General features: G+C 36.5%; 2 protein-coding genes across 4 annotated transcripts; one reads left to right on the top strand and one right to left on the bottom strand.

Annotated features, from left to right (window-relative positions):
* Positions 1–1,964: 1,964 nt before the first annotated feature.
* LOC124641008 (FHIP family protein GJ17503) lies at positions 1,965–23,564 on the bottom strand. Of its 3 annotated transcripts, none has more exons than XM_047179013.1 (17): positions 23,297–23,564; positions 17,466–17,639; positions 16,857–17,041; positions 13,230–13,299; positions 12,551–12,635; positions 11,341–11,449; positions 10,873–11,033; positions 10,275–10,411; positions 9,595–9,681; positions 7,620–7,808; positions 6,970–7,179; positions 6,464–6,604; positions 5,680–6,187; positions 4,786–4,964; positions 4,014–4,155; positions 3,652–3,768; positions 1,965–3,178 (listed from the first exon to the last, which is right to left on the bottom strand). In XM_047179013.1, exons 2-17 carry the CDS (start codon positions 17,610–17,612, stop codon positions 2,934–2,936), a joined length of 2,712 nt encoding a protein of 903 aa, XP_047034969.1. In that variant the 5' UTR covers positions 17,613–17,639; positions 23,297–23,564; the 3' UTR covers positions 1,965–2,933. The 3 variants fall into 3 exon arrangements, with proteins under 3 accessions (XP_047034969.1, XP_047034970.1, XP_047034971.1); XM_047179014.1 differs by having other exon boundaries at positions 7,620–7,787; XM_047179015.1 differs by lacking the exons at positions 16,857–17,041; positions 17,466–17,639.
* Positions 23,565–23,825: 261 nt separating this feature from the next.
* LOC124640854 lies at positions 23,826–26,410 on the top strand. Its single transcript, XM_047178788.1, has 2 exons — positions 23,826–24,070; positions 24,704–26,410. Exons 1-2 carry the CDS (start codon positions 23,857–23,859, stop codon positions 25,984–25,986), a joined length of 1,497 nt encoding a protein of 498 aa, XP_047034744.1. The 5' UTR covers positions 23,826–23,856; the 3' UTR covers positions 25,987–26,410.
* Positions 26,411–27,215: the final 805 nt, after the last annotated feature.

Below are 27,215 nucleotides of genomic sequence, written 5' to 3'. Positions count from 1 at the left end.
TCAAACGGGATGCGGGTGAAACCGCTGGCAGACGCTAGTTATTATGAACATTTTACGTACCTTAATTATTTTAACAATCTGGACAATCAGTCAGGCTCATTTTTAAAGTCGCTGTAAAGGCCCATCATTGTAATCTCACTCAGTTATTTTTCTTAATTCTTTAAATGAAACCCGAGTAATCATAGACCTTCTGTAGTTTTAGCCCAAAACTCGATGTGGGGTCGTTCTATAGGTTCGATTTATAGATCAGAAGGTAAAAAGCAAAAAAACAATTTGTTAATCACATTTTTTATTAAAATTCATCAACATTTTTTTTATTTTAAGTATATAAAACTCACGTAACATTACAATCCATACTATGTATTGTGCATCTAGTCCGAGGCTTGGAAAATGGTTGAAGTTTTAATTCCAAGTGGCAAGTCATGATCAGATATAAGGAAGTGGCAAGTTTTGTCAAAAATGGTATTGTCCCAATTCGGTTTAATTATAAATGTTACGTATTTTATTTGATTATTTCAAAAACTTATTTCACAACAAATATAGTATTATAAAAGATATGTTAAACACCAATACAAGATGTTGTAGTTACAAACAAACCGCCGTAAAAGGCTCGATGTATTTCGAAATTATCGAATTCATGCATTTAGTCTTACAATATGATCACAGGAAATGTTTCTATAGTAAATTTTGTCTTTACTGTAAACATTTATAAACATGTTTTGTAAAATTTTGCGCGAATAACATGCTTGATATTGAATATACATATTCATAAAATATAAATAAAATATTTGCATCCTTAGGACGGAGACGGACGACTTTTAAACGTTTTTATACTTAGGACGTAATTTTAGGGCAGGGCTACACTTGATTGTCGCCAACAAGTCACACGGATTTTTTTATATCTCTTTTTTGGAACAAGAAACAGCTATCTCATCAAGTGCAGCACTAGCCTAGTATTTTGAGCGAAATAGGTTCTACAAAAATCAAATAAATTCTATCAATTGATATAAACTTTCTTTTTAGATAGATACTCATCATCACTAAAACAGTATTCTTTCAAAAACAATATAAAATACAAAGGAGATGGCCAAATTTTCATAGTAAAAAAACCCAGAATCGACAGCAAAGAAATGCTTACCAATAGGTTCGTTATGATAGACCTTTGATGGTGCCAAAAACTCCAGCCTGAAATCCATGGGGTATAGGAGCTATATCATATTTTCACAAAAATAGGTCGTTGAATTTATATTGATTTTAAAGATCATTTACATCAAGGAACATAAAAAAAAAATCTATGTACACTAAGATTATACTAGCCAACAGTAATATCCCCATAGTTACTGAGATTGCCTGGTGATTAAAAGGTCTTATATTTAACCACTCCATACACGAAAGCACCGACCTTACTTACTTGGAGAGGTTTCGCAGTTATATGCAACCTTCACAACTGGCTTTGAAACGTCTTTTTAAAAATTGTCTTTGAAAATCGCGCCATGTGACATTGTCAAATGTAACAAATGACTTAGCGATTCAAAACGGTCCAATCATGAGTCTGCATTCAACTTCTAATAAACATGAAACAGTAAAAGTAAACTTTTCTGTGAACTAAAATCATGATCAAAAAAACTTTATAAAAAGAGAACCCCATGGTTTTTAGATGATATGAAATACTTTTTTTAATCCTTACATTATACTGAATCCAATCGTACATATGAAGTTTCTGTCGACTCTGGGTGTTTTTTTGGCCATCTCCTTAAAACACAAAATAATCGTTTCACGAAAATAACTAAATAATTATTACACACAATATTGCAAATTATTTCAATCGAAATATTCAAAGTCAAAAGTTAGTAAAACAATATAAAATAGTAATGTCCAAATCATAAAATACTACATCAGATAGTTAGTTTTCTTGTTAGTTTGTAGACACTATTTATAAAACATTTTTCTGAATATAAACAATGTCTACATAACATAAATAGTTAAAAACATAAATTATATTAAAATAGAATTAATAGAAAAACGCACAGACCAAACCGTAATTTGTTTCATTTTCACAATAAATATTTACCAAATTTTTTGAACATTACAATAATCACAGTTCAAAATTACGTTGATGGCAATCCAGTTAAAACGTTAAATATAATTGCAACTAATATTATTCTAGTAAAGTTAGGTACTTAGATTAAGTATGTGATGCTTACTACAAAAACTAAAAAACGAGTACACGCGGTACCATCTAAAATAATCAATTATTATGCAAATTTTTGTTCAACATCACGTCTAAGACATTCAAACTATTTTTTGAACATTAACGATTTTGTTTTTTTTAATCATCCATCTTTGATACTGTCATCGTGCTTTTTAAATGCTTTTAAAAAATCTCTACTGATTCTTGAATGAATTCACTACTATGAATAAGCCAAGATTGGCATTAAATACTGTTAATAATTGACATCTAAACTACTTTATAATTCAGGCCACAATGAAATGTGTCTTACAAAAACGAGTAAAAAACCGCTAATGTTCTGGTATCCTCACACATCATAAAAACGGTCCAATCTTAGTTTTAAATATTTACATAACGTTGTATACGTTCTATACTTAGAAGGCAACTCTCAACACCTACGGTGGATCATCACATGTTTCAAAAACACTTCTTGGACTATTTAGTGAGAACACTCCCACAACGACATTCGTGTGTACTTCACTACACAATTACCTAAAAATATTTAGTCGATTACAAACTTCACTGAATCAATCATGCCGAACATTACATAAAAATCGACTAAAAAATCGTTAGTTACTCGAGTAACTTTATTATGGCGATTCACGTTCGAATTTCGACGTGGGTTTTAAACGAATGTGTCTTTTGTTTTTCCGCTGGTGGCGTTTCTTTTTACGTACATACCTGCAGCGGTGTTGGCTCTCAGTCATAAAGCTACTGCGTGTATGTAACTGTCGTCTTCGTAGTTCCCTGCTGAAAGCCTTAAGGCATGTTCTTCGCATAACGCCGCTAATTCTTTGAGCCACTCGTCGAGTATGACTGCGTTTAGAACAGAGCGGAGGGTGATGGATTGGTTCCAGTATGCGTCTTGTGTGAAGATCGGTCGTTTTTGTGGACTGGCGTGGGAATTGCTTTGTGGACTGTGTGCGTTGTTTTGCGAGGGGGACGAGGCTGAAAATAATAAACTCATTGAAAATAACATTAAATTACGTCGTAATAGTGATCATATACAGCTTAAACCGATAGGATAACTGCCTCGTTGGTCTAGCTGTCGCAAGTGTGGCTGCTGAGCACGAGGTCTCGGGTTCGATTCCCGAGTCGGGCCGAAATCGCTTTGTGGGTTTTAGAAGACTTTCACAAAGCAGCCCGGAGCCTGGAAGCTGGTGATTGATACACCCGTGCATCGGAGAGCACGTAAATGTCGGTCCTGCGCCTGATCTCTCGGTCTCCGGTCGTGTCGGATTGCCGTCCCATCGGGCTATGAGAGTTAAGGAATAGTGAGTGCACCTGTGTCTGCGCAAATGCTCGTGCACTATAATATGTCCTGCGTAGTTGGCTAATCTCCTTACATGAGAACAGCCGCCGTAGCCGATAATCGGCTAGGAGGACATCATCATCATCATCAAACCGATAGGAATACTTACAAGACAATCTCCTCCCGAACATATGGGAGAGACTGTTGGACAAACTTCTTCGTTTAGACTCCATGCGCCGGAATGGCGAGTCATCTATTTTAGCAACAGTAGTATCGTGGCCGTGACCTGAAAAACAAATATTTTTAAAAGACTTCATTAGACTGATTTTTGTTGTTTCTTCACTTAAACGTACAATTTCTATAATCGACTAAGAGCTGATTCATAAGCCACTAAATGAATTAGGAATATCACTACAACGGACTCATTCAACAAAAACAATGTACACGGCGATAAACAACATATTACAATTTATGAATAGTTATATGAAGTATTTATTCAATTGATTATTTAGTCGATTTTCTTAGACTTACTTTCATCGTTAGTCTGGCCCCGCGTCTTGACTAGCGCCATCTCTCGCTGTATGAGGAAAACTCGCGCCTTGTCCACAAGCTCTCCACTGTTCTCTATGCCTTCTGTTAATTCGTCCACTTCCTCTTTTAGTTTACTTAGAATCTGGAAAATAGTTTCAACATTATTTAAAATTATTCTTGCAATCGTTACTATTTTGTTTCCTGAACTTAAACCATACCTACAATTAAATGCATGAATTCTACACGCCTGTCATATAATGGGGCAGCAATATAATTTATGAGTTTTTGTTTTAATTTATTTTTATGTTTTGTTATGGGTATTTCTAAGCATTACTGACACTAGTCTGCAAGAATACAGTTACTAAAAAAAGAGACACGTAATATGAAATAAAGTATGTATGTATTATTACATAGGCTCTCGATTAAAAACTACGTGTCGAATTAAACCTTTTACGAGAATTATGCCCATTTTCACCAACAATCTCTTAATTTAAGTGCAACTTAGAATAAGGGCTCTCCCAATTTTGACATAAATAACTATGGATAAGGCATACCTAAACTTTGGTGAAAACGAAATTCTTATTAAGTGTTCCGTAAATGCTCTTAGGGGATCCCTTAATTTGAGTATTTGCTGGTGAAAATGGGCATTAATTGCTTAAATTAAACCTACTTACATCTTTGTACCAATGCATATCATACATTATAACGTTGCACCATTCGCTAACCAAGTAACTGTTAAAACTTATCGACAATTTCACAAAACCCCACTCACTTGAAACAACGAAGGCACGTTAGGCTGCAGCACGAACCCTGGACACAGCAGCAGCGAGGTCAGCAGGGGAGTAGGCAACGACGCCAATTTGGAAACCACGCTGGTAACTCTACAGTTCACTATCACGTCTGATTCTAGCAGGGCCGCCGTTTTCTTTAGGAGACTGGCTAGAAGTGGGCCTGGAAAAAATAGTAGTGATATCCCATTAGATTAATCGGTATAACATGGAAGTATCTAGTATCGATAGATTTTTTCCTTCAAAACAATTTAATGAGTTCTGAAGTTTTTGAATGGCAATTGAACATGGTAGAAATGTTATGTATATTGCAATAATATTTTACATATAAAATATCCATCTCTACTTAAACATATATCAAATATCAATATCGTTCGATCTATAGGTACAAATCGATTAAAAAAATAACCTCGTGTCGAGTGATTTGTAAACGTGTTTCCTTTTCCAAATTCACCAACTGTAATAAAGAACAATGTCAGATGTCCATAGTAACTTAGGCTCAATAAAAATATTTCATGTACAGTGAAAATTCTTACAGTTTTTTGTGTAGTTTAATGTCAGAAGCTTTTCTACGTTTTCCACTTTTGCATTGAACTTCTCAAAACCATATATTCCAAATTATTGAAACGAAAACCTGAACTTGATAAACAAAATAATTACTTATTAAAATTATATATTTTTTTTTTGAAAAGTTCTAGATAACAATTAAATATTTGATAAGAAGTTAGTATTTTATATTTAAATTGTTGTAGTAAAGAACTTTGTGTCCGTGAGAATTTAGTTTTAAAAGTTGATTGGGTGGGCCGAAACCTGACATTGTTCTTTATGTAATACAACAGAACAGAGTCGATATTAGTACAAACAAGGTCGATACTCACCAATAATAGATTCAGCACTGGCCCTCCAGCTCCTAATCAAAGGCACTTCTCCTTCATACTCCCTCGCATCTCTTTTCACGAAACTCTTAATAAACAGCTCTTCCGCAAATCCTTCATCGACATCTTTGTACTTAAAGCTCTCATACCCACTACTCTCCCCTATAGACGTCAAACTATCATGTTCTTTCCCTTCACTCGGCTGTTCGGTCTTTACTTCACTCTCTTGCTCATTCAATGACGTCAAACTATGTTGTTCCTTTTCCGAACTGTCACTGGTCTTAGTTTCGTACCCACTAGTACAAGATATAAGGCTGTCTTGTTCTTTCGTTGTAGGTATTGTATCGATTTCTTTAGTGTCTTTTGTATTGTTGTTGGTTTCCCGTTTTGGGGGTGTTACGCTGTCGTACCGGGAAGTCCAGTTGGTGCAGGAGAGGACGCGGGAAACTATTTCGAATCGTGAATCGCAAATGTAAGCGTGGAAGTTGCCGTATAGTGTGTCGTTGGGATTCTGGAAAGAAAAATGATTTGTTTTTTTAATAATATAAGTACAAGATTATTATAGTGATATCAAAATTTATACGACCTTATATTCCATATAATGTCTCCACAATATTTAACGTTCATCAATAAAGAAGAAAATAACTTTAGGTAATGTCCACTTAAAAACAATAATAACTTACTACATGCTTGGATAATTAAATGTTTTTTAACTACATTTCAAGACCAAGCAGACTATATATGGTAAAAATGTTATAAAAAATAATTTTTTCAAAAATATTCTTACCCCATAGTTAACTTTAAGCTCGTGCACAAAGTGCGACATGGCGATATCGTCGTGTAGGCCGTTGCCGCGTCGCTCGGCGTCGCTGCGCAAGTCCAGCACTCGCCGCCCCGTCAGGGCTAGCTCCTCTATCCACTGCTTTGTCTGTCAATAACAAATGAAATTAGCATCAGGCTAAGTTGGGCAGCAATTTAGAGAGTTAGTTGAATTTTTATTGATGTACAATAGATTTTGTTGGATCGTACAGGGAAAGTCAAATTAGAGGTAGTTGTTAAAAGTTTACTGGATAGTCAATAGTCAGCATAATAATTGAAACATAGATAGTAACTTCAATTAGTTGCGAGGCTATTTATACACACCTTGCTCCTTAATTATCAGAAACAAAAAAACAAAATTGCCTGCTAATACTTGACCTAATCGATATAATATTAATTTTGCTTACTGAAAGATACTGCGTATTTCTGAGCACACGGTAAAACCTATTATAACAACCACAAATATGTATGTACCATCTCCATAGGCCTTGCACAGCATCGCGGCGAGAGGCCTAAGAAGGCGACGGCGGCGTCCCTGTAGGGCTCCGGGTCTGCTATCTTGTGTCTGTAGGCCACCATCAGGTGGTGACCGTTGAGGAGGTGGCGGAAGACCAGGTCCAGCATCACGTCTTCGCAGTTCAGGTCGATAAGCGTCTCCATTAGTGCTAGGGAGACTAGTGATAGCTGGAAGGATGTTGGATACGAGTTATTATAAAAAAATGATATTTTAAAATCTTTGAGCATCTTCTTGCAGTCTTAATTTGGGATCGTAATTTTTTTTGTAGCCATTGTTTCTAGACAGAAACCATATTTTCCAAATCTTAGAGGTGTCGGTTTTACGTTTAGTTATTAAAAATTCGAACGAAATAACCAAAATCATTTTCAGCCATTATACTGATATACATTAAAACTCTTGTTAAAATATCTAATGTGAAAATAAAGAGCATATATTTTTATGATGTGCAAACAAAGAAAATTAATTTACATAAGCACTTGTTTTTTATGCTTCGGTAAATTGATACGAAAAAACCGATAGCATTATTTACACAACTGTTGACTCCGATCAAGTCACCCTTTCACCAAGTCAACATATTCAAAAAGTTCCCTTTCCTTACGTGACTAACCTGAGAATTCCCCTCCAACCTTCTCAGCAGCACATCCACCACCCTGACTCCATCATACTCGTAGACCACGAGGAAGTGCAGCACGGCCCGCAGCAGGCCGGCCCTGGTGACGCAGCGCAGCAGCAGCTCGAGGTAGGCCATGGCGGCGGCCTGCTCGGCGGCGCCGCTCTGCAACCGCGGGGCCTTCGTCTATGCGCCGCCGGGAGTCCACAATAGCGGTTCAGTGACAGTGGTGGAATATTCAGTTTTAAGGACCGGGGAGATGGCTGATTTTTGATTTTATTACAGTTGGGAGAGTAGGGGGGGGGGGGAGGTGTAAAAAAATATGTTGCGATTGCGTTTGGGGGAGAAGGGATAAATAAGATGTTAAAGTTAGTCAAGGATTAAATAATTTTTGGTAGTTAAAACAGAGTTAGAATAGTATTCATCAAAAGATTTAGTCAATATTTTTTTTCAATTTATACTTTTTTGTTAAACAAAATAGTGCAGGAAAATAATTAGATATAGGATAGATTTTAATAAAATATTAAGGGTATGAAAGAGCCAATTTCAAGAAACAAAAATTTTGGGGTTAGACTACTATCACCAAAATGGAGGATTTTAATCGATTCATAGCTGCAAACAATTATATAAAAATACCCACCAAAAGTTCCCATGAACAACAGAACATACCATAGTTTGAGGCGATAAAAAAGCGGCACAAACACATAACATGAAAAAAACATAACCCTTTTAGCAGTCGGGTAATAAAGCTCGCGATGAATCGATCAAATGGATGGTTACCGTCACTAAACCGCTGTCGACCACACCGGTGCGTCCCAAGTGCAATGACAATCCCACGTATACATGGGTATAGCACATTCCAAAATATAACGGATTAAAAAAAATTGTAATATGCCAAAAAAAAAGTTTTTAAAGAATTTTTAAGCAATTTTTCTAAGGGCGAATTGCACCATTGAACAGTAACGATAATATCGTACCAATTTCGGTTGTCAAATCGCCGATTTGCCCAATGGTGCAACTCACCGCTTTCAATATATTTTTTGAAAATTCTTTTTTATAGGCGGTCTGTAAATTTTGGAATGTGCTTTTTGAATATAAATTAAAATGTAATATGACTTCAGATTTTGTGTAATAGGTAGGCATATCGCTCTCAATTAGCACTAAAAAGGGAAATTGAAATTGAAGTCATAATACATTTATAAAAAAGAAATTGTTAAAGTGAAATCACTTCTTAATAAGACACAATATTTTTTTAAATTGGTGAACATAACAAACCAATCTATGATGAGTTTTGAATGTTACAAACATGGTTATAGCAAGATGCCAATCAATATAATATAATAAATATACTTTATATTCATACAATAATTTTAGAATACAAGCTAAGAATATACGTTTTACAAAACATATCTATTTTTTTATAGAACACAGCAGTGTTAATCTCACCTGGTTTTACTGAAAGAAATACTAATTTTTAACACTCATTAGACACTTATTCGATAATTGCATGTTAACATTGAAGTTAAAAATACTTGCTTAAAAATAAACATAATAGATAAAATAATATAAATTAAATAAATAATGTCATTATTTGATAAACAATTATTTTAATTTGTCTTTAGGTATTTGATTTGGACGCCTATTATACTAATACAACCACACATGCAGATGAGCGCCAAAGAATCTTCATTGATGAGACTATCGAATCATTGTTTTTTGCATCATTAAAAAAACTAGCATTCGTCGGGGGTTTCATTCGCGTTCCGTGGTAAGTACTTCACGCAGCCGATCAAAAACCTCCCTCAATTAATGGGCTATTTAACACATTTTTTTTTGTTCATTCACACAAACTCTGCAGCTTTAATAATATTATTAAAAAAAAAGATACAATTCATCCAAATCAAACTCCTTGAAACAAATCAAGACGTATACAATAGCGCTCTCATCCCACAACCGACGTTGTGACAAATACCTGTAACAGTGCAGGTCCCATCACAGGTACCAGGAACCCTTGGTACAGCAGGTCTAGTAGGTGCTTCTTTATTGATGGGTGGGCTACCTGTTACGAAAATATATTATACGTTAGTGTAGTTCTCGCCAAACTTTTTGTTATCACAGGAAACAGTGTGAGGAACTTAGTTGCGGATTGAATTTTGCGAGATTTGGTTCTGCTAAAATGAGATATCGCTTTTAGAAGACTTCCAAAAAGAAGGATTTTACGATTTGATGACATTACTTCTCTCATTTTTATCTCTTCATTCATAATTATCATTCAATTCTTCAATTATCATTTCTTCTCTTTTTATTATAACACTCATAACAGGCCTACTGGAAGAGATTTCTCGTGAAATAAGCTGAGCCCTGGTACTGTTTGTTCTATTTTTTTTCTTGTCTGTATTTAACTGTGTACCTACATAAACTATTAAATAAATAAATCAACATTTTTTGTATGTATTTTCAAAAATTCGTCTCAACCAGATTAACATTTTCGTTTGACTACATTCTACAGAAACCTCGTGAATACATTCATATTTTCAACACAGATAAGTTTTTACTCAAAACTCAAAGCATAAAATCTTCTACAATAAATCGAGAGTTAGCGAGATAAAATCTTCCTTATTCCATGTACACAAGGTCCATAATAAAACCTACCTGTGCCACAGCGTTGCAGAACTCTAAAGAATCTATGAAGAGCGTCAGCTTGTGTACATGGTTGACATCGTCAGGCGTCAGCCGGTAGATCTTGTCGTTGAGGGTACGCGGCAGAAGGGAGTAGAGACCACTTAGACCTGCAAGGGAAAATTAACTTTATGAGTATGAGTGTAAAGCTGGTATTTCGTTTTGATCACCTATCCTTTTACCGACTATGGTAATTTGGGGTGTACCAGTATTTACCATGGATCCTATCTGACTTCTTCAACCTAAGCTGGTTGTTTGACTTGCTGACTTTTGCCCCGCTAAGACTGCCAAAGATCTTTAAACGACAGTTGAGACCCACCAATTAACACGAAGAAACTGGTCATGGCAAGATGGCCACCCGTCCACAAACCAACTGCGCCTCAACCCATGTTACTTAAAATTTAACCACCGCATTCATAATTTACTACTACGCTAATCGGAGGCATTCCAGCTTTCCAATAGTGAATATTTTTTTTTTATCGATTCAGTAGGTTTCGAATCCTTTAGGTCCAAATAACAAAACTTTTTGTTCTACTTTAAGTACAGATAAGCCTATAATTTTCAGTGTTACCAGTAGCGAGCACAGGACAAGTGTTGCCAGACAGCATGAAGTCCGCCAGCTGTGGACATCTGGCAGACATCTTGGCACACAGTAACAGAGCATCTCGTGCGGCCGAACCTGTGCTGCCTTCTCGATGCACTGATGCTAGTAAGAGACGGACTATTATGAACCTGGAACGAAATATAAAAGAACATTCTAGAATTGAAATATGAATACGAAAGGAGTGAATGTTGATATGACGACTGACAGAGAGGAATGGAAGCCGAAAACATGTTGTACCGAGCTCAAATAAATTTGGGATTAGGGTAGTAAAAAGAAGTTTAATATTCTATATAATAGGTTATTTTTGGTTTATTGGAAATGTTTTGATAATGGAGGCTCAAAACATCCTTGGCTATTCGCAATCTTTCTATTGACATGTTGCTCTTGATGACGGAAGACCTACAGGATTTAAAGTAGCTATGTAGTGAAACTTACTCAGCTTGAGATCCTTTATGTGTGTGCGTCGTGAGGAAGAACAAGTCTAGGAATTTCATATTCTGCATCAACGCCACGCACAGTTGGTTCAGAACCGATACCAGCTGACCTGAAAATGTTAATACACAGTTATAAAGTTATGTATTTCGACGAAAAAATGTATGGTTTCTACAAAATTTGTATGAAAGACATTCTGTACTGGGGCTACTGGAGTTTTCAAATAGATAAGTTAACACAATAAAATATTTCAATTATCATCTGCCTAGCCTTTTGGAGCTGTGTTAGGTTCGGCTTCTTGTCTAACCGCATGCTACTGTGTACCTAAGTATTTGACATGTCGCGCTTTCCTATCTGGTCTTCTCAACCCTGTGCCAAGGGCAACCTAATAACTACTGGGTAAGACTGGTTGTTAGAATGTCAGGCTTCTGGCTACTCAAAATAACAAAGATGTTGAAATGGAGGCCGATATATACAAGTTTGATGAGCTATCCAAGACACGGAGGAACTCATCATGAAAAGATGGTGACCCATCCACAGGCCGACCGCGCCAAGTGTTGCTTAACCATATGATCGCTTGACCTATGCGGCTGTTACTATGCAAAGAGATCGAGTACAATAAAATATTCGAATATTATAATTTAGCAACATCATCTTATCAAAGACCGGATGGATACATCTGTCTACAGCACATTTTCGACGCTATCTATGTGGGTACCTATTATAAGCTATTTATAGCAACGTATTCCTGTATTGCAATTAATACGTTCACAGGAGTGGTCCTTATCTCTTCGACGATGCACATTTGAGTGTATATTTATCAACGCGCGAAAGATACACACATTCCTAAGATAAAATGATTCATCAGACTAAACGTCTGATGAGCAACTGAATTTTTATTGAGATACTTACCCAAAAATGTTATAATACTTATTATCATTCTACTATGAAAGTTATATTCTAAAGACTAGCTTCCGCTCGCGGTTTCACCTGCGTCCCGAGATATCTTCTTCCCGTAGCCGGATGGTGACTTAAAACTACCCTATATCCTTCTCCCGGGTCTAAGCTACCTCTTCTCTAATTTTCAGCTTAATCGCTCTAGCCGTGATGGTGTGACCGCCTTCGGTTAGGAATTCATTTTTACATATGTACATGAATGTTTGTAAAATTATCTAGCAGAAAATGGTTTGTAAAAGCACTTTGCTTTACTTACTTTCAAGGTTGGGCGGTGGCAATTCATTTCGGAAACCACTCAGCAACTTCAATAGAGGTCTTAAGAATGGCTCCGCTGCTATCACCTGTACAAACAAATAACGGAGTAAATAATAAATCGAAATTTGCCAAAATTGGATTCATTTCGGTCATTTATGTGGTGACACGATAACAGTGAATGGCGATTGTTTGGACATAGAAACTTCCTAATATTCTAACATCCATTGTGGGATTGAAAAGAAGGAAAATGTGGATCATAAAGCGTGATGGAAGATCATTAGCGCAGTTGTAAGTCCCACACAAAGGAAATCGAGCCAGCATTTACAATAAGGTTATAAGGAATTTCTTACAGAAAAGAAAACTGAAGAAGGAATCATAGGACTGTAGCTATTGCAGCTCTATATAATTTTGCATTGTATTCATAAAAGGTATTTTGCTACACAGCTTCATGAGACATCTACTTACTATTTGAAGGATTATAACGTCTTTTTTCAGGACAAAGGAATTTCCTTCCATCATTTTAAATTTTCCTATCTACAGCTATCTGCTATAATATTTCAGATAATGAGTTTGGCATGCCCTTAATGTAAATTCGAAGCAAATATGTACATTTAGTGATGATGCGAACATAATCAGAGAGTGATAATGTAGATAAATTACATAGAAACACTGATTATTACCTGTGCACTGTAATGGCTGATAAGATTCCCGAATAGCTTGAGTTGTTCCAAACGCACGGCATTTTCGTATCTGTAATAAAATAACAGAGGTTCAAACTTGAAAACTTCTATCGAATCAGCCCTTTCACGAAAAAAGGCAGTCTCCAAAACGCAAACATTTCACCACTTCGTATGTTTTTCGCGGGAAGATTAGGCTGTTAAGTCAGCCCTTTTCACGACAGAAGGAAGTCCCCAAAACGCAAACCTTAGCCACTTCCTATGTGTTTTCGCTGTTAGGCTGTTGAGTTATATTTAACTGTTAGGGAAACTAAACTGGGATAATTTAGCGGTATTGTCGGTTTACTTAGTACTGTATTGATCAATTAAAACATTGCGATAGAAGAGCTATTCTGTTCACATAATGAGTACAACTTCAGTATTTTACAAAACAAACTAATTATTTATTTTCTTAGGTATAACTAATATTTATTATCATCTCCCGAGTCTTTTTCCAACTAAGTTGTAGTCGGCTTCCTGTCTAACCGGATGCAGCTGAGTACCAGTGTTTTGCAAGGAGCGACTGCCTGTCTGACCTCCTCAACCCAAAAAGCCTTGGTAAGACTGGTGTCAGCCTTACTGACTTAAACATATTTTTTCTGAGAATATTTTCGACACCAACCTTTTCAAAGTGAACTTTTAACACCCTCCAAAATATTTTGTTCTAGGGCGAAAAGCTAACATACAGTAGAAAATATGAAATCTTCATTACTCGCAATTCTATCGATACTACAAACACTTGAATAATTGATAAAATGATAACAAAATAACTAACTCTACTGAATTGACTGATTACTGAAGATAAGCATCAACAATAACTGAGCGATTTAGTTAATAAAGGATTTTATCAATAAGTTTCAGTTTCATAATAATATGGGTTAATAATAAACGGATTTATCTTTGGTCAATAAAGGTAACTGATAACGGTAGGTATTGTAGATTTTCATTGGATAAGTACAATGCGTGCTTAGATTCAAAATGATATAACTACTGTTTATGTAATTCTTACTACTGTATAAAACAATTGACAGCATAATACTAAAAAGGACGGCTACTAATAAATATTGTTTATTTATAGTCTACAAGCAATAAAACAACAAGCTTATTAGCATTAACTTGAATGAATATCCTATAACTCAATAAAACCAAATAAATAAATAAAACAAAATCTTATCTAATTCGTTACATAATAAAAATATTAAAACACTAGAACTAATTTATGTTAAAATTCTTCACGGTAACCGAACGATTCAAATCGATTAACACGAGATAAAATGTCACGATTATCGATTCACTGACTTGTAGTTTGTATTCGATATTATTCATAATGTTATCGAGAAAGTTACTACAAAGGGTCTAAACAAATATAAACTTTCTACTGTCGTTAGTGTTTGTAGGAAAGTTGCGTTGTGTTGAAATTGCATTGAACACGCGATTATGGCCGCTAGAACTAGTATATTATTTTGTTCGAAGGTTTAAACCATGGGGTTCATGGTAGGTTGTCTAAAGGTATTACGATGACGCATTTATTGAATTTTCTGTCTAGGACTGTTACAAGGGCACTAGGTTAAAAAAAACCTGCAGATAGGTAGGCTATCCATTCCCATTCAATCAAAGTAGGTATATGCGTAACGATATATGGTGGTAATTAACGCTCAATCCTTCTTAGTGAGAGGCCTGTGCCCAGCTGTGGGATGATAAAAAGACTGATGATAATATGCATAATAGCTTCAGCAGTTTGTCGCGTAAGCAATAGAAACAATCAAATAGACTGGTTACTGGTAAATTACGCATTTGATCTGAAACAAAAGTCGAAAGAAACCTTGCCCTTTCAATACACCATTGAATTTGAATTGATAATAGTAATAATATTATTTTCGTTAGATATAATTCTGAGTTCATATCGCTATGTTTTGGAATCGCGTGAATCACACAGGAAATTATAATGTTGACATTAAATGGCATGACCTAGCTGGGTTAAATCATAATTGGGTAAGCAGTTTAATTTCGTCGCAATAATTATAATTGGAGATAAACTAGTTTTCATATCTCGTTGGCGCCTCTGTGCATTCATCGCCTGAACAATAGTTTATGTGTCTTGCCACACATATGTTGCCCCTTTTTCTTCCCGTCAGGGACACATAGAAAATGGTTAGGTCTTTTGATGTCTCTTGACTTGAAGTTGGAAAGCTACTGTTTAGCCAAACTTGAATAATTAATTTTGAGTTGACTTAAGTTATTTCTAAGAGGCAAAAGAATATTCCAGAGCTTTCTAAACCTGAAAGCCTTATCGCATGAGCAGACTGTTTTAATCGTTTCTCTGTAATACGTCTACGTCGTCATTGCAGTACAGTAGTAAATACTTAGCGGGTGTGAAATCTAATCGGCTTTTGTTGCGCGTAATACGAGTAAGCACCCAGACAATAAACACTTGTGAATTGAATTACTAGACATATAATGTTATTTCTAAGTATGCTTTGACGTTAAACCATACAGACAGATGTGTTGCTGGGGAGTTTGTTCCATCTCTTCTTTCCAGCAAAAACACATAGGAAGAGGTGAAGGGCGGGCGTTTTGGGGGCTGTCATTCGTAAAATTGATGTTCAAATAGTACTGATCTTCAGCCTACTTTAAATACAAAAAGTGTCTACTTTTTATCTTTTCCACGATTTCTTCTTACCAGGAAAAACAAAAAGTGGTAAAGACCGGGCTTTTGAGTTTTCGTAAAATGAATGATCAAATAGCGCGGATCTTCAGCCTACTTTAAATACAAAAAGTGTCTACTTTTCATCTTTTCCACGATTTCTTCTTACCAGGAAAAACAAAAAGTGGTAAAGACCGGGCTTTTGAGTTTTCGTAAAATGAATGATCAAATAGCGCGGATCTTCAGCCTACTTTAAATACAAAAAGTGTCTACTTTTTATCTTTTCCTAAATTTATTGGCTATGACTTTTGACTCCAAATTCCTGACAAGTTTGTCGAATATCATTATATCAAGTTTGTACAATATCATTTTTTTCGCAATAGGTATTTAAGACAAGACAGTAAAGGAGCGCTCAGTTGAAGCCTTACGAAATTGACGGGCGACCTTCAGAGCAAGCATTCATTTTAAATTGATTTATATCTGTGTTAGAATTATGAGATCCACACTAATAATATTTTGCATCACGAAAATAGAAATTAACTTTAAGAACCAAGTTTTTCGTTTGATCCATCCATAATAGTTATAGATTCTGATCAATGGTATAGGTCCCCTTTTCTTTAACATCTGTATAGATGGCTACAAGGAAAAAAAAAACTGCCTGTGCTACTTTCTTTCATAACCATACTATTTGGTATATTTTGCTCATATTTGGCAGTCGTTACGGGTAGTCAGAAGCCAGTAAGTCTGACACCAATCTAACCAAGGGGTAACTGGGTTGAGGAGGTCAGACAGGCAGTAGCTCCTTGTAAAACACTGTTACTCAGCTGCAATCGGTTAGACTGGAAGCCGACTCCAAAATAGTTGGGAAAAGGCTTGGGAGATGATGATGATACTGCTCATATTTTAAAAATAAATGGCGATCGTAACAATTGAATAAAGCGACTCACTTGCCAGTACAAACAGCCCACTCGTACAGCTTATCCAACAAGTTTTCACTGAGCAAGTACTCCAAGCAGGCGGCTGGGCTGGTAGCTGTGTTGATCTCCCTTGCTCTCGCTTCTAGGACAAGAAGTGTAGCTAGCTGTTCTAGGTGATTTACTACGCCTAATACATCGTCGTGAAGATGGTTTGGCTGGAAATAAAGTGTTATTGTTAGGCAACCCTTCCTATATACATTTCTTCTCAATAAATATATGTATAGCAGCATTTCTTTCATAAAAGAAGAATGTTTGTACAACTATGAGTAAGATAGTGGAGTCCTTGAGGCAAAGAGACACAGGACATAAACCACATTATTTTAATTAGCATGGTTTTTGTAACGTTGGTTAGTTTTTGACCTTTCAATGATAGACGGCTTGTAGTATGTGTTCATACTTGTGTTTGAAATAATTTTCAGAATTCAGGCAATTCAATTCTATCTGCCAATTACTAGCAAAATAAAACCTTTCAGTCACTAAATGCATTACTTCGCTTGGTCTTTAATATTTTCTTAGTAGGTAAATAAGTATATTTTTTTATGTTTGGCAAATACGTATAGCATATGGAACCTTATTTACCTGCGACTTGAGTATAATATCATGCGCTTGCTGCCAATGCTTGCAGAACGAGTTATAGCAGGCTTGTGGCTCATAGTCGTGCCTCGGGTCGAGAGACCTGGATAGCTGGCGCGCGAACGAGAGGCCCGTGGTGCGAAGCCAACTCATGGTTGCAGATTATATGAGGAACAGCATCTGGAATAAATGATTGGCGTTATTTTACAGAACTAGTAGCCGTTCTTAGCGTTTCGAGGAAAACATCTCCCACAGTTGGATTAGCAGCAACCCGTCATGTCCTTCTCAGGCCTGGACTATTTATGTACTTTTCATTTAAATCAGTTCAGTACCTAGTTTTGGCGGGAAAGCGCGACATTTATAATATTCATTAGTATTAATATTTAGAATTACTTTTGTATTTGTCATCAATGATTCAAAGATTAACTTTCTACATATGACTTATTTGTGTTTAATTATAACAAAGAAAATCATGACTGTTTGATGATAAGTTTCACAATGTTGTACTTGTATATACACTAGTACTTAGGTACATAATATTGCGAAGTGACTTATTTCCTAGACATTTAATCATTAACTTCAAAATAAAAACAAATGTTACATTAGTTTTTCGTGCACTATTCATAAAACTATCTGGGGAAATACTAGTCTATATGGCATTCAACATATGTCCAACATATCGAAATAACATTCAATTAATTCTATTGGCGTTCTAAAGGTTAACTGAACCGTATTTGAAAGGCCCACAACAAACTACGATAGTATTCTTTTAACTTGACATGAATACAAATACAAAAAAAAGTGTTAAAACATCTACTCATATCGGAATTAGTCGGTAATACACACACTTGACACTAAACTCGTTTAGTGTTCTTTGAAAATTCCTAGAAATGTAATGACAGCATTATCGGTTTTCCTGTATCATTTCAGGGAACTGGATGTGGGATTTATAGCTAGTACTATAATAATATTAAGTGTACAATATAGTACATCTTAACATATCATCTGTCGTGCCTTTTACCAACTACCTATATAATATGTATATTAGGGTCGGCTTCCAGTCTAACCTGATACATTTGAGTACTAGTTTTATATGGAGCGACTGCTTGACCTCCTCAACCATGTTACCTGGGTAACCCGATACCCTTTGGGAAGTCTGGTTGTTAAACTTTTTGGCTTCTGATTACCCGTAATGAACAGACGTAATTTCGTATCTAACATCTAGATTCTTATATAACGTAACTGTAAACATGCTGTATTCAGATCATTTATATTTACAGTAGTGAAGCGTGCTCATGCATTGTTCATCTATTATTGTACTCGAGGCACGCGCCGTAGTAATAGTAGCGTATAAGATGCATGTACATACAACGTACCATCGGGGACACTCCCGCTTGACTACCACTATGCGTTTTAGCTTATTCATTAGACCTGCCGGGGCTGCCGGATAGTTCGAAAGAGTTACCGCGGCCCTGGTACATAAAAGGCCTACGACGGAATACGACGGTTTTTAGTCAGTAAGAGTCTGGTCTGAAGTCGTGGTGGCCTAGTGGGTAAAGAACCAACCTCTCAAGTATGAGAGCGAGAGTTCGATTCCAGGTCAGGCTAGTACCAATGCAACTTTTCTAAGTTTGTATGTACTTTCTAAGTATATCTTAGACACCAATGACTGTGTTTCGGATGGCACGTTAACCTGTAGGTCCCGGCTGTCATTGAACATCCTTGACAGTTGTTACGGGTAGTCAGAAGCCAGTAAGTCTGACACCAGTCTAACCAAGGGGTATCGGGTTGCCCGGGTAACTGGGTTGAGGAGGTCAGATAGGCAGTCGCTTCTTGTAAAGCACTGGTACTCAGCTGAATCCGGTTAGACTGGAAGCCGACCCCAACATAGTTGGGAAAAGGCTCGGAGGATGATAATGAAGAGTCTGACACTTCCTCATGCTCGCTGCTAACCCACAGCGGGTCATTTTATGATTTTATGATCTATAACAAAAAAAGAAAAGACTTTCTTGTTTTGCCCCAATGACCTTAAATAAACGATATTATGCTATCCTAGAACGTTAAATCTATAAAGGATTTTTTTTAATTGTGCTATAGGATTTCAAATGCAAAAATTCACCAGTGGTCAGGCAGAAAGGTCAGCAGTAGTACATACAGATTATAGTACCTGTAAAGGATGCAACTAGGTGACATTACACATCCCTATTTGTCTTTCAATGCCGAATAGCAGTGAATTAACATGTATACATACTAAGCATATGTTCCTTTAGGTATCAATAAATGTGATTAGCATATCTTTAATTGTGGTTGTTTTTGTAAGCTTATACTGATTATTATCAGTTTTGTCTGCAAGATAGTCCTTTGTTGTTGCTTATAGTTGGGTTTGGAATGACAGGTATTTTACATATTTCATAATAATGGGAAATATACTATTCGTAATGTTCTGATTAGTTTGATGGGTTGTGGGGGATATAATACAATGAAGTGATTGATGAGACACCAATATAATATGAACATTGAAATCGGCTGCATAGCCTTTTCACAAATACGTTGGGTTTAGCTTCTGATCTAATGCGACTACCTTTCTGACGTCCTCAACCCAGTTACCCCGGCAACTCGACAAGCCCCGGTCAGATTAGTTGTCAGACTTTCTGAATTACCTGCATCATTGAAATATTCTCAAAAATACAATTTATATTTCCCTCAATACCAGGATAATGCAATAGAATTATATAACATTATTAGTTAACACTACACATACAAGATAGACAGTACTTTTACCTCAACTTTCACACCATACCACACCATGGTCTGTATGGTGTGAACATTTTTATATATTTTTATATATATATTTTTATATGGTTTTTTGCTCAGCAAACGCGTGGTACGCTTTGAAGATGATGACAAATCAGCACTAATAGCCAGAGGATGTCCACAGGGAGGGGTACTGTCCCCGCTCCTGTGGAATCTAGTGATTAATGATCTCATCACAAAACTAAACGCAAACCACGACTACACAATAGGTTATGCGGATGACCTTGCCATCCTCATCTCAGGCAAGGTAACTGACACTATCTGCAACCTTACTCAACAGGCCCTACGAATCGTAGAACAGTGGTGCAGGGAATTTGACCTTTCAGTAAACCCCACCAAGACTGAGTTAGTCATGTTCACAAACAAACGAACGTTGGGACCGTACAAACTACCTAAACTCTTCAATACAGAACTCAAACTATCCAACGAAGTCAAATACCTTGGCGTCACTCTGGACAGTAAGCTGAAATGGAGTAATCATATAGACAATAAAGTAAACAGAGCCAGCATTACCTTTTGGCAATGTAAGAAAATGATAGGGAAGAAATGGGGCTTATCCCCTAAGATAATACTATGGCTATACAAAACAGTGATCCGCCCCATGATCACTTACGGCGCCTTAGTCTGGTGGCCCAAAACTGACCAAACTACAGTCGCAAATAAACTGGCGCGAGTCCAAAGACAAGCCTGCATGGCAGCCACAGGTGGCATGAGGACAACACCAACGGCAGCGTTGGAAGCCATGCTAGGTCTGCCGCCGCTGAACCTCTTTGCACAGCAAGAAGCAGCAATGACGGCTCTAAGACTCAAAACCCTTAATCTCTGGAGCAAGTTGCCTACAAAACACACAACTATACTAAACAATCTTTATGCAGACTTTCCCATTATGCAGGCTATAAACGACCGCATACCCAAAGTCTTTATATTCGATAAGAAATACAGGATCCAACTTTTTGAGGATCATCGTTACGAGGGACATAATCCCAAAGAACTAAGAATTTTCACCGACGGATCCAAAACAAGCACCGGCACAGGTTCAGGCATCTTCTCAGAAGACCTAAACATACACATATTCACACCCCTAGGAGTACATAATACAGTATTCCAAGCTGAATGTATAGGCATCTCCCTAGCGGCCGAAGCAGTCATAAAGCGGGAAGTAACCGGTCACTCTATCCGAATACTCTCAGATAGCATGGCAGTAATACAGGCCCTAAGCAAACACTGCGCAAACTCCGGCCTTATACACGAGTGCCACCAACGGTTAAACAAGGTAGGCAGTTTAAATAACATAACCATTCAATGGATAAAAGGACACAGTGGCTCCCGAGGCAACGATGCAGCGGATGAGCTGGCGAGAAGGGGATCAGACCAAACAGCAGTAGGACCAGAACCCATACTGCCACTCCCCTTCGGCCACCTACGAACACTGGTAAGACAGCGTACTAGGCACAAACACAACCACCTCTGGACTAACCACAGCGCGTGCAGGCAGGCGAAGATGGCCCTCCCGACCATCAACGATCGCCTCACTAAACAGCTGATGGGCCTATCAAAGCAGAATTTACGTAAGTTTACGGCAGTTCTAACTGGACACGGCTCCTTCAATAAACACCTCTATGTTATAGGAGTTACAGACAGTCCCTTATGCAGAGCCTGCATGGGGGAAGAAGAAACAGCGGCACACGTGCTACTAGACTGCCCCGAAACCGCCATATACAGGGCTAAGTACTTCGGTAACCCAGGTACTATCCAAGAGATAGTCAGCAGAATTAAACCTCTGCTGGCTTTTCTCGAGGAGTTGGGGTGGATCGAGTGAATAAACACCCATTATCACCCTCACACGCAAAATACGCGCTTTGTCGTGGAGTTGCGGAAACCAGCCCGAGTAATCTAATGGTGTGAACATAAAGTACCTACCTGTGTGAATCCATGAACAATGTTGGTTGTCAGTGAAACCAAGCCTAATTACCATTTGTTGAATGCTTGTAATTAAAACGCAGATGAAATACTGATATGATGCAATAGTGAGACTGGTCGGCTGCCAGACTTATGGACGAACTTGAATATCAAACTGGATTTTATTTTTTAAAGATAAGTAGTTTAAGTTTGTATGTATATGGTGTGTAAACTGGATTAATTTGTAACTGTAGTCATTCAGATTTTGTAGAATTCTGTCACAGGTTTCTTTAAATAAATAATTATGTTTATGTAAATAAACTATGATAAAATAAGTAGATGTTTGTAGGTTCACGTTTAGAAACATTCTGTTTGGAATGTAAGTACTGGTTATTTAATTGGTAGGACACAGTATCTATATTTACAAAATAGATTTTGTTTCGACTTTGTACAGATAAACTATTTCAAGTCTAACACATTGGACAGTGAGTGTTACAATTAAAATAATGATGATTGGCATATTTCTAAAGACATTATGAACAGTAACTAAATTAAACGCACAATTAATAACACATTTATTACTGTTTTAAATTATTGACTCTTAACAAGTATTTAAATAAATTTTACAACATACACACATTCATAGTATGCGTTTGACCATGACTAATAATAATTGTATATTGATTGCAAAGTCTAGCATTAAGTCATTCAAAAACATTGAAAAACTATTATTGTCAATGATATTATGAGTAAACACTTCACATTTTTGCAAGAATTTTATCGTCTTGTATTCAAATAAGAACTTAACCTGGTAGAAACGTAACTTTATTGACACTCTTCGAGGAAAAACATCCCCACATTATCAATTTTGAACTTTTAGCAAAAGTTATGACATCTACACACTACATATGTAGGAAGTGGTGTGTGTAGGCAACAGACAGCAAAACAGGCTAAGCGTTTGAGACTATATGTTATATTTTGTACCTCAATCTACCAAGGTGTTAGAAAGAACCTTGACATTGGACTTGTTTCTTTTACACTACAATTACTACTACTAATTTTGCCCAAACAGTTTTGCTAACACATATTACTATTCATAAGGAAATCAATTCAAATGTACTCACGGCCAGGAAGATTCTCGAGATGAATAATGATGCTTTATCCCGCAAAATAAACCACAAAAGTTACATGATACGCAGTTTACGATATAGATTGAAGACGATAGACACTGAAGTGGCTTCCACACAACACTTTTACAATATTAATATGGTATTTCTATTACTGTCATTGCCATTTACTATCTTGTTTAACTCAATAGCTGCAAAATTGTAGCAAAAAACTAAAAATCGCAGAAAAAAGAATGCAATCCGTAAAGACAACCATGCATGAATGACAAATAGTGATGTGAATTCACAAATCATACTAGCTGTGTTATAGAGATGTGCCATTTAGTCGATTCTGTCATTGCTTAGGTACGGTAAAAATACAATCTTATAATTTTTATTAATACCATAGATTTAGCAATATACCATTAAATTATTTTAAAATAAAAATAAAAATTTATAAATTGACATTCCGTTGAAAATTCCGCAAAATTAAATGTCAAATATTCCCTTAAACTATTTATATTTTTTGGTGGATTATATAAATAATTAATTAGGTACTTAGTCTAAATTCTCACAAAATGCAGAGGACCAAAAGTTATGCAACGATTGGAGCAGCGGCTGCAGCTGGTGCTGATGATGAGCCGTTTCGAAGGTTTAGGAGTGTCACGTTATTTTCGGGCACGGGTGCAGCTCCTGATTATACCTCTCCATTTGATTTTGATGCATTTATTCCCTGGGTGTGTAAACAATGGTGTACATCTACATCAGTACTGATCATTTCAAAGACCCAAGGTAAGTGAATGGTTTGTCTATGCGTTTATTTACTAACTAGCTGTTTTCCCGCTGTTTCATCCTTGTTCCGGCGGAATATCTGTCTTCTTCGGGAATAGTCTAACTTTCCAAAAGTAAAAGAATCTTTCAAATTGCCTCAGTAGTTTTGGAGTCTTTACAAGCAAACAAACAAACAAATGTTTCCTCTTTATTACGTATATTAGAAGGTATAGAGTATGCAGATAGTTATCGAAGTAAGGAAGAGTCCATAATGCACATGACTTGGGCAGACAGGTGCTCTAAGATACTCTCAGAAATACAAATTAACAATATGATTCATTATTGACTCACAGAAATTGATAAAAACGTTTATTTAAAAGAAAAAAATGCGGAATGCCACATACGCTTCAATCGTAATTGAGTCGTGATTGGATCTCAGTCGGATGTGAATAGTATGTCGCTTAAGTGAAATTAACAGAATCGTGCCCCAGGTGATCTTTCCCAGTGCGGGATGCAGTTCTCTCTGGTTCCGGGTGCAATCGTGGGGAACAGCTAGTAATTGTGTACCTAGATATTTTAATTACTATACTTACATAAAAACACCTAAAACTGAACTATGTCAGTTTTTATCGAAACTTTTTGTTCTTGTTTCAGATCAATATGTCAAATACGGGTCTAAAAGAACCAGTAAATCCAAAGTAAAAAAGACAAAAACCCTAGAAGAATTAACGCCCCACAGCTCAATTAAATTAGAAAATAAAATGTCGGTACTTGGGGGTAAGACCGTGCCTATAATTGCATACTACGACGTCAAACACCGACTCGTAGAACTAGCTATAATTGGAAGCACAACTGAAGTCTCAAGAAAAATTTTTCATGCATTAAGTCTGTCAATTCCATATCACTCTATGTTGACTCGATTTACATTCCGTAGAAGTCTGACCACTTATCTAATTATATACGAGATAAATAGATTACTTCCAATTTCTAGCATAACTGAAGTTTGTTTCGACGATACGTACGTGAAGGAAGGCAATTATTATATTCTACTGGAAAACAGCTCGCAAGTGAGGTATTTGTCATTGAATAGATGCAGGATCAACGATGAAATATGCAAGAAAATATTCAGTAATCTAGGTATAGGTACTCAGGCATCACAGGGACTACAATGCTTAGAATTGGGCAGTAATGAAATAACAGATGTTGGCGCCAAGTACATCGCATCTGTGCTCAGGGTTAATCGATACCTACTTCACCTGAACTTGTCAGGAAACAAAATCACTGACATTGGTTTCATACCGATCTTGGACAGTTTAATGGAATTTAAATTGACGCGCGAAGAAAATATGGAACTGAAGCGCAGGAAACTATATTTTTTGAATAATAAGATGGAAGTGTATTCAAGATGTTTGACGGAGTTGAAGTATGGGAAAAGTGACGATTTAGACAGCGCGGCCTCTTCCGGCAGGAAGTTACTGATGAGACGTTTGCGCAGGAAGTCCAGGAAAATAATAGCGGAACAGAGTGTGCAAGACATTGCTGAAATGATGGCTAAAGGGATAGTCGGAGTATTTCATGATCCTTTCTCCGATGACAACGTGGAGTACAAAAATGGTGGTTTATACTCAAAAGGAAATTTAGTTATGTGTTATATAAATATTGCCTATAACCAAATAGGATATCCGTCGGTTCAAAGACTCGCCCAAGTCTTGAGTTATCAGGATTCAATTATTAAGTCTGATGATTCGGGCCTAGTAAGAATAACATTAGACGGAAATCCTATTCCAAATGATTGTTGGGAACTTTGTGAAATTGATATGTATTTTAAAAAGATTCTTTATCTAAGAACTGTGAGCAAAAAGAACAGGACTTCGACCATATTTAGCAAAAAATCATATTCCAAGCCAGGTACTCCCTCTGTTTCTACTGCTTCTTAGATATCGTAATGTAAGGCGCCCGTGTCTGATTTTCAGTAGGACAAATAATCAGGCTGATTTTTGTAGGAATACTTATCTGACTAGGATTGTGCGACCGACTTCTTGTAGTACGTGCACGTTGCACTATTGATATCAGTGTTTATTCTCCTACAAAAAATCTGTCACTGGTTATCTGATGTGGGCTAACTTAGCCTGTCATTATTCTACGAGCAATATGCTTATCTACGAGTATGTTGACTTTAAGCCAAACTCGTTTTAGTTTATTTTAATAGGAGATATCTACTTAATTTAAGCCTGGGAAGATTTTAAGTTTATTTCGTTCTTAAGAAAATTATTTATTATTTACTAATTATGCATAACAAGTTTTACGTTTATTAAGTGTAGGCTGGTTCTTTGAGAGAGAGCTTTTATTTATTAATTAAGAATTGCTATAGGAGTTTATTAGCGTTTTTGTTGCTTCCTTATTATATGTTATAGAAATGTCGAGTATAAGATTATTTTAAGCTTATAGGTCCTACCTATACCACATAGAAGTAAATTAATTGAGTTTTATGAATAACAATAATAATATTATTTTTTTATAACTTGTTTTTTTTTAGTAGAGTTAAGGATTCTACTACCTAAAATTATAAATGCCAAAGTATGGATGTTTGTTCATAGAGCAGAAATGAGTAAAAACGTATCTAACTAAAGCTTCTGCCAGCAGCTTCAGCCGCTTCCCGAGGGAACTTTTTCCCGCACCTGGAAAAAATTGCCTATATTTTCTAATATACATACCCACAAGCTACTAGCAAGTTTTATCGGGTTTCATAAGATTTCATGACATTCATTAGACACGGGGTGGCGCTTCCACGGTATCCCAAACTTAACGGTACCTAAGCGTTTAGTTAAAATATTGCTCTAAGGCAGTGTTTCCCAAAGTGGGCGATAACGCCCCCTTGTGGGCGCTGCAGGTCTCAAGGGGGGCGGTAAGAGACCCAGAAAGAAAATGGGGGCGTTGTGTAGAGGCCTGGGGGGTGATTTGTAATTTTATTTAGCTAGGAGGCCTCTTAGACAACGACTGCATGAGCTTTCGGCTCTCAACAACAAATTGTGAACATCAACTAAGTAATATGAATTAAAAGATTGCTCAAACTCGGTTCTATATTTCTCTCCGCGTAGTTCATATATCTGTCCTTTTTTATTGAATATAGAAAAAAATAAAATCATATCAATGTCTGTCGCTTCGT

The sequence above is a fragment of the Helicoverpa zea genome, chromosome 21 (genome assembly GCF_022581195.2).
Source record: "Helicoverpa zea isolate HzStark_Cry1AcR chromosome 21, ilHelZeax1.1, whole genome shotgun sequence".
Lineage (NCBI taxonomy): Eukaryota > Metazoa > Arthropoda > Insecta > Lepidoptera > Noctuidae > Helicoverpa > Helicoverpa zea.
The sequence above is the reverse complement of the archived record's forward strand: the minus strand, read 5'-3'. Positions and strand labels throughout refer to the sequence as shown.